Source organism: Phoxinus phoxinus, assembly GCF_949152265.1.
Source record: "Phoxinus phoxinus genome assembly, chromosome: 23".
NCBI lineage: Eukaryota > Metazoa > Chordata > Actinopteri > Cypriniformes > Leuciscidae > Phoxinus > Phoxinus phoxinus.
This window is the reverse complement of record NC_136898.1, coordinates 19,702,846-19,711,581: the sequence shown is the minus strand read 5'-3', so window position 1 is coordinate 19,711,581 and position 8,736 is coordinate 19,702,846. Positions and strand designations below refer to the sequence as shown.

Genomic DNA, 8,736 nt, shown 5'->3' with positions numbered 1-8,736 from the left:
GCTAATTCGACTTTATTAAAACTGCATATGGTAATCAAATTGCACTTCCAAAAGTCATACATTTGTGAGAGAAAAACAAGCAAATTATACAGGGAATGGACTAACATTAACTAGCATGAGCAGACATGATCAAATCTGGCAAAGAAACGAATGAGACGACAAATCAAAGGAAAAAATAAACAGGTGTGCGAGCAGTTACAAAAAAAAAAAAAAATCCTATGTGCGTTTCCCCCCCAAAAAAGGAAAAAACATTACCGTGCAACAAGTAGGCTGCACTTAAGTCGCTGCCTGTTCAAGGAGAGCTGAGATCAATTACTCATCATTAAAGTCATTTTGACTTCATACTTTGGCATGAAGTTAAATATTTGTCATATATCTGACCAGAAGATGTTCAAATAAATGTCACATTATGTTTGAATAATTGCGTCCCAGACAGCAGTGTCTTCCCAGATCCGTGGATCCGGGAAGAAACCGAAGATCCCGGATCTTCTTGTGTCTGTGGACTCATCCCAGCTGGATTCTTCACCAGGATCATTTGCTCATTGCGTTGCTAAGAGCGGCGATCATCTGCACTAGCCACTGTATCTATCTACTACGGCTATTCTGAACTTGCCTAATAAACTGTTACTATTTAACATATGTGACTTAATCCTCATTATTTGCCTGCGACAGTATGTACTTATTTTATGCAATGAGATTATTTTATGCTGATTTTAAAATTATTCTCTTGCATATATATTTTCTTCCATAACTAGGCCAACATGGCAAAGCTTCCCAACCTGATGAAGTCATTAGAGCACAACCTGAAGACTGGGACTGATCTTTCCAGTACCTGAAACAATGAAGAAGACTGTTTGATTTCTAGTCAGTTATGAGTATGATAACATACTTGGTATAGAGAAATTCTGGTTAATGATCAGTTATCTCTCACCCTTTTGTTATTGTGGTGCCATCGATCCATTTCCACACTTTCTCTGTTTTTTTCAGACCAATCCAAAAATGATCATTACCTACAACCTTCTGCAAAAACTCCTGTTATGATAGAACAGTAAAATATAGTATAAGTAGTAGTAATATTTACAATAACGGTAATACACCTTTCTCTCATTAGTTAAAACAGACCAACCCATGTGTCAATGTTCACAAACAAACACAAAATCTTTTTCTTTCTCACTCACTTGTTCCTCTTTGCTGTTTATGATCACTAGATCTGCTCTTCTCTGTTGACAGTCTCGTCTGCTGTCACTCCAGCTCTTCTTCTCAGATGAAATATAATAACAACTGAAGTTGTAATAAGTCCATTTGAAGTTGTCAGCACGCTGATCTATTATAAACCAGTTTAGATATTAGTTTACACAGTTTAGCTTTGTCCGTGTTGAAATTTATTTAAGCAAAATTGATGAAAAAACACTTGATGTTTAAGTCAATGCTTATTTTTATTGGAGTGGAATGATAGAAAAAAATATACATTTTGATGATTTAATGAGGAAAAGCAGAAAATACCTTGTTTGCAAATGCCACGTTGGAGTTCATCATTCTTTTTTTTTATCTGTTCTCTTTCCTCAGTCAGATTATTGATGTGGTTCAGTAACTGGTTTCTCTCGGTGGTGAAATACACACAGAGCATCATTACAGCAGTCAGCAGAAGAACACACACCAGACACAAACACACTTCAACTGCTCTGTGCTTTCTGTTCTTCACTGAGACACTTCCTGTAGACGACAGACAAGATGAAATTAGTCGTCACACTTCTATACTTCATTATAATGAACTTTACTCTTACAGTTTTGCTCAATCGCTTCGGCTCAATTCTCAAACAAGATCTCTCAAAACAATAAGTTCAGATCTCTGAACAATTCATTTCTTGTTCAACCAAATTTAAACTTTTTTATTTAAGCAAATTGCACGTGTTTTGCACAAGTGTTTTGGTGTAAATGAATCCTACACAATATCTTAATACTCATGGCCTGCTGATCAAAACTGACGAGTTGATTCTCTGTAAGATTGTCACACTATTCAACACATCTAAACAGTCTTTCATCGTGTGAGCCATTCAGTCATCAAAATCTGTCAGAAATACGTGTCATTTCTATTTCTAAAAATATTTACAACGTGGCATGTTTCGCATCTCACTTGATGATAAAAAAAAATTATGAAATGTTTTGGGCGAGTAACTACATTTCTCAGACATGCTGTCCCATAAAACAGTTGTGACAATTGAGTTTAGAGAATGTTAAGATTGTTTAAAAAATAATCCAAAGCTATTGAGAAAAACGCAGGAGATACTACAATACTTCTCTCTGTTATAATGTATCAGATGAATTACGTTACCAGTGTGTTGAAGTGGCTGATGTCTCTCAGTGTTTGTCCTCAGATCATGATATCTCACAGTATCTGCACTGTCATAGATATCCACCATCATCTCCACTCTTTCTCCTCTGTCCATTTCTACAGTCTCAGTCATCAACATCACGTCATCATATATAACTTCAGCTATCTCTGATCTCTTAACGTTATTCATTATAACACTGTTAATACTGAGCTTGTTCTAGCTTCAGATTGTTTAGGCTGCAATGCATTGCATTTCATCAGCCCGTCGGAAAATAAACGGAAATAAATAAGTCGGAAATGAACTCACAATCAAACTGTTAGTGATCAAGGTGTGAATCATGTGACATTCAAGTTGCCAAGACAGGAAGGACTGAGATGCACCTATTCACACCAAGAGTCTAAAAACAGAACATTTATGATCATAAGAGGTCAGGCAATCATCTCATAATTTTCTGTCTTTTCTCTAAAGCTGAATTTTGTGATTTCGGGCACCATTAAAGCATCACCAGATGGATTTGCAAAAATAGTTGTTTTCAAACATGTTTCAAACAATCCCCCCGTCTTCCATTGGTTGGCAAACAGACTGGGCCCAATTCTGCCCTTCCGACAATCCCCGATGATCTTGATGGTTCTACAGATTGTCTCATCAGATTTTCCTGTGGTGTGAGGTGTGTTAATAGTGATTGAATAATCACTCTGGGCTGCACCGATCTAAAGTCGTAAATATCCAACATGTGGAATTTCCCCAACGTGATTTACCCGCGCTCTTTTTTCTCGGTAGTTAATGTAAAGTGGTCCGGATACATCTGCCCATAAGCAGTTGAGAAGGGGAAAGCTCCAAAGGTGTTGCTCTGTAAGTCAGTAAGGCTTTGTTTCTTTAGTCCTCAATCCTTTAATCGTGCGTACAACTCTTTCAGCCTCTCCGTTAGCTTGGGGATAATGAGGGTTGCTTGTAGTGTGTTTGAGATTGCATTCATGTGCAAACTGTTGTAATTTATGTGATACAAACTGTGGACCGTTGTGGGAAATGACCTCCTCCAGAATGCCATGATGAGCAAAAACATCTTTGACTGCTCTGACTGTGACCTCAGAAGATGTGACGTTCAGATCTGCAACCTCTGGAAAAATAGTCCACAATGAGCGGGTACGTTTTCTTTCGCCCTTTCAAAAAGATCCATCCCAACTTTTTGCCAAGGACGTGCCGGAAGAGAAGTAGGTAAGAGTGGTTCACAGTTAACTATTTTGTGGTGATTACATGTGTGACAGTGTTCAACCATCTGACGAATATGTGATGAAATACCCGGCCACCAGACTGAGTGTTGTGCTCTAGCATGGCACTTTATCATCCCCTGGTGCTCGTCTTGTATTTTTGTCAGAATCTCTTTCTGCAATGTCACCCAAATGATAAAGTCGGTCACCATTCAACAGGATGTCATCAGGGAGTCAGTTCTGCTCTCACATATGGCATCAGCTCTTTGCTCACTGTGTGTTTTTATGGCCACTGTTTTCAAGACTTTTACCTTTTTGCAGGTTACATCCTCTGCTTGGACCCACATCCAGAGTGAAAGTGAAAGTGTGTCTGCTGTGATTAAATTTTTTCCTGGAACATTTTGGATTGTCAAAACTAAATCGAAAGGTGAAATCTGAGAATCCTGGGTGGGAGTTTGTCCAGTCCTCTGCTTTCCAGCAGTGGTTTGAGAGGTTTATGGTCAGTAAGAATCGTAAAATGCAGACCTTGTAGATATGACACCAGTCTCTCACACGTTCACATCCCTTCCAGCTCTTTTGGTGAACTCAATGTCTCTTTCAATCTGCAAAATGTTTGTCTCTGTGGCTCATCCCACACCTATTCGTTTTTTTGTCTGAGCAGTTCCTTCAGTGGGTGGTGAATGAAGCAAGTTGTGGTAGAAATTTAGCGAGGTAGTTTGCCATTCCTGGTACTTTGCTTACATCTGCCTTTGGTTCTGGCAAGTGTAGCCCTGACCGTGCTTGGGTCTGCCTCCAGGCCTCTTTCTGTGATCTTGTGACCAACGAAAAGCATTTCAGTCTTAGCAAACTAAAATGTTTCGTTCAAAGTGAGTTTCTGACATTTATCAGATGCTGGTAGTGTTCAAGTGTGAACGAGAATGGCACGGGGCCGGTGGCGTGATTACTGATGAGCGACACCTGTGCGACGCACCGGTCTTGTATCTCTCACAGAGGAGTGGAAGCACAAAAGGGGGAGCGACGACAGTGGAAAGCGAGAGAGGAACAGGCCTGATTTTTTGTTGTGTTTTGTTTCTGTTTTGTGTGGCTAGCAGTCGTCAGCGAGGGGCTGCTGGCTTATACTTTCATTTTTGTATTTGTTTATTTATGTATTAAAAATTGTGTGAAATGATCGCCGGTTCCCGCCTCCTTCTTCCCATAACATCTGAACTGCGTTACATCAAGTTTGTTTCGGCCAAAGACAAGAATGGCATCTGCATGATGTTTAACACCACTGAAATCCTCCAGTAGTTTAGACATTCGCCAATTCCAAATGAAAGTCTATTGGAAAAGTATCTCCTGAATGGATTAATGAATGTGGTGAGTGTTCTCGACTCGTGGGTCAGGGGAATCTGGCAAAATGCTGATCAGGTTTTGTGAATGTTGTGGCGTCTGACAGCATGGCTAAAGATTGATCGACAGCCGGAAGAATGTGGTCCTCTCTCTTGACCCAGTTGTTTAGGTTTGGCAAGTCCACACACATACAAATTCTATACGGTGTCACTTGAGTTTAGTCTTCAACTCAATGTGATATGGGTCATTCAGCAATTCTAGACTACTGAACACTGATTGAAACTCTGCAATGTAGTTGATGTTATGTTGTGTGACTGTATCAGTTTGATGAATGAGATTCAGGGCCTCTACAGCAGGAAGACCCAGAAGAGATTTTGTGAGTTTGTTTACAACATACACATCTTGAATGCTACTGTGTCCTTTTGCACTCAGTACACACTGAAAAACATAATTTTACATCCAGAATATAATGCCCTGTGTCGTACAGTACTTTTGGGGGTGTTTTTAACTCACCGAACTTGTTTGCTTTGAAAATGTTCTCTGGAACGGCAGTCACAGCTGCTCCTGTGTCAAGTTTAAATTTGATTGGAGTTCAATTTACAGTAACAGTCTCTGTCCACTCCGTTAACGGTCCCAGTCGATGCCTCACCGAGAAAAGCACAATCCTCGCCCTCAGAGAATTCTCTGTCCTGTTGTGAAACACAGTCCAATTTGTACGTCCGAAAGCTAAAAAATTGGCTTTTTTCTTACATTTTCGAGACTCTGCATCTTTCGCAGGACAATCCTTCCAAGTCTCTCCCGTTCAGCATCTACCAGACATTTTGTGCTGATTTTTGTTTCCCTTTTCCATCATGTCTTTCTGACTTGTTTTGTCTCTTAAAGGGGTGGTATAATGCCCTTTTCACAAGATGTAGAATAAGTCTTTGATGTCCCCATCAAAGTGTGCATGTGAAGTTTTAGCTCAAAATACCCCACAGATATTTTTATATAGCATAGCATGTTAAAATGGTCACTTTTTGAGCAAAAACGCACCATTTTTGTGTCTGTCCCTTTAAAAGGCGAATGAACTGCTGCTCCCGGCGCAGAGGGCGGAGCTTCAAGAGCTCGTGTCCTTTTACCTCACACAGACATGCACTGAACATTTAAAAAACTCTTAGCCTTTAATGTTCAGTCAGATTTCGGTTTCGTGCCTGCACGTGGTTCTGTGTAACCAATTCTTAAGATTCACTTTTGACATATATTATCTTCTATAATATTTTATATACCCTCAACAGAGTGTGTTGAGACCGAGACGAGACCAAGACCATACCAGCACTCCTCAAATGTATATACTGTCTGAGAAATATCTTATATTTAATCAATAATGATAATTAGAATAATAAGAGACTATAGAGCTGTTACCAATCAAATCACTAACAATAAAATGAATACACCTGCATACATATTGTTGAGATTAATGTTTTAAAATTAACATTTTAAAAATAGAAATATGATGGAAAATAAAATGATAGGTTTACTTTTAAATGTGAAACTGACATCAAAACACTTCATGAGTTGCCGAAATAGCAAATATTTAATAGTATATTTTTAATATATTTATATATATATTATATATGAATATATATTTATTTATATTGTATATATTTTAATAATATTTAATAATATTTCAAGTATACACGTCTAAAATTGTCTAAAATTCAAGTCACTCATTATTATTCTTGTTTCACGAGTTCACACTTACAATTAGAGGGGGTATAGTTTAATGCGTATTTGGCGTGCTGTCCGGGAGTTCAGCCCGAACCCAGAGTACCCCCCATATATTGATTGCATTTTAAGCAGTACGTTTTACATGAAATTACATTAATGATGTTAAAGGTAGGGTACGGGATTTGCAAAACGGCTGCAGATTTGGTACGACCGTTTGATTGACGAACTTACTGTCCAATGATTCTAGGTGGTCTTGGAAATGATTGGCTGAAGTTTTTCGAGTCCTGCCCGTTCCACAGATAATTAAATTGCTTAATTTTCATTTCAGTGCTTCTAACTCAGTGGCTGTAAGTGGGTTAGGAATAGGATTTCAAGTGATTTTGAAAAAATGGACAAAAAAGAGAATCACATACCCCACCTTTAACAAATAAATCAGACAATGCACCAGCCATTTAGTGATATCCTTCCTGGCCTTGACTGATCTTGGGATAAAATCCTGAGTCCTCTTATGCCTTCTGTACACCTAAAGACTTTGAAAAATTTTAGAAAAGACTTTATAAGATTATCAGCTCACATCTAAAGACTTGGTTTCACAGACTCACAGTCTCAGACTAAAGATTTTACAAACACTGAATCTTGTAGTGACACTATTTACAAGACTACAACAAATTTTTTCCTCCATTAAAATAGGCATTTTTATGCATATTTTTTGTTTGATGAGTAAAAATATGTTAATTTATATTGTTTAATTACAATAAATCACTTTCTTTTCCTGGAATGAAAAAAATCAAATTAGACATTGTTATGTGAACATATCTTAATAAAGAGTTGACTATTTAATGGGATGACCTAACTTTTTCACATGACTGTATATGGGGGTTATGAATCTATATCATTATATGATGAGAACAATAGTTTGAACTAAATGTCTTGAAAGGGTATAATTTTAAATGCAGGCATGTCGATGGCTTTGGCAATATCTGTCCACTTCTTTTCTTTTTCCACTCTGTCGTGGTATAAATGGCAGTTTACATCAAAAAGACACGGCTGCTCTGCCCCAACCCGATCACACCAAATGCGTCTATATAGTATAGCACGCAGTGTGTTTATCGTGTAATATATACGCGAAAATGAGTTTTTACGTGCATATACGCATGGATAGCACATAGGTAGGTTTAGGGTGGGGTGCGTGTGTGTATTATACGCTTGGGTAGGATTAGTGGTGTGGGGTGCGTGTGTATATCACGCAATAAAGTGCGTATCATATGCACGCGCAAAACTGCGTATCATATCCACGTAAAAACTCATTTTCGCGTATAAATTGCACGATAAACACACTGCGTGCTATAGAGACGCATTTGCGTGCTCGACAAGGCGCTCCTCTTTATCCACGGTCCATTTTCGCCTACTTGGCGCCATTGGCGCTCGTTGTGTTTCCACGTCCGTTGACATTTTGTGATTAGTCTGAGACCGAGACAAGACCGAGCACAAATGCTGTCGAGACTGGGAGAAGACCGAGAACTTCTAAAAATGGTCTTTAGACCGGTCTCGAGTACAACAACACTGGCAAGGACTGAATTCAAAAGATGTATTTCAACTATGGTGTTAAATGTGGACAGACGGCACATGCATATAGTGTTATTTACAGATTAATTGTGTTGCATCAAATGTGTTCTGTTGGCTTTTGCTTCTGAGGCAGGACCTGCCCATCGCTGAATGTGATATTATGATGTTTATTTGTCAGAGAATCTATTGTGAAATAAATGGCTCATCTCCTTTAGTCTGTTGTTTTGCTTTTCAAGCGGCCGTTAGCTCAGTGCTTTGTGTTAATGCAACATTAGTTTACTCAAGAGATCAGTTGATAGTGTTGCTCACACTATTCCTGCAGCACAACACGTGATTCACACAGATAAAATCACAGGACAGAAAAAGCTTTACATAAAATCTGTATTTTATTGTGCAGATCCACTAGATGCATCATTTTAGCTGAACTGTAGCATCTGATTTAAACATATATGAAATCTAATAGATAAACAACACATTAGATCTAGTTTTAGCTCCCTCTGTAGTAGCTAAAATAAGGATTATTTTATGTGTTAAATAATTAACTATTTCATCCAATGTCATTTGAGTTGACACCACCTAGGGGTTGAAGCGGG

At 38.5% G+C, this 8,736-nt stretch overlaps 1 protein-coding gene across 1 annotated transcript; it reads right to left on the bottom strand.

Moving 5' to 3' along the window:
• On the bottom strand, positions 1-2,643 carry LOC306991958 (CD209 antigen-like protein A). Its single transcript, XM_079600298.1, has 5 exons — positions 2,333-2,643; positions 1,504-1,713; positions 1,179-1,324; positions 932-1,032; positions 1-832 (listed from the first exon to the last, which is right to left on the bottom strand). Exons 1-5 carry the CDS (start codon positions 2,520-2,522, stop codon positions 703-705), a joined length of 777 nt encoding a protein of 258 aa, XP_079456424.1. The 5' UTR covers positions 2,523-2,643; the 3' UTR covers positions 1-702.
• Positions 2,644-8,736: the final 6,093 nt, after the last annotated feature.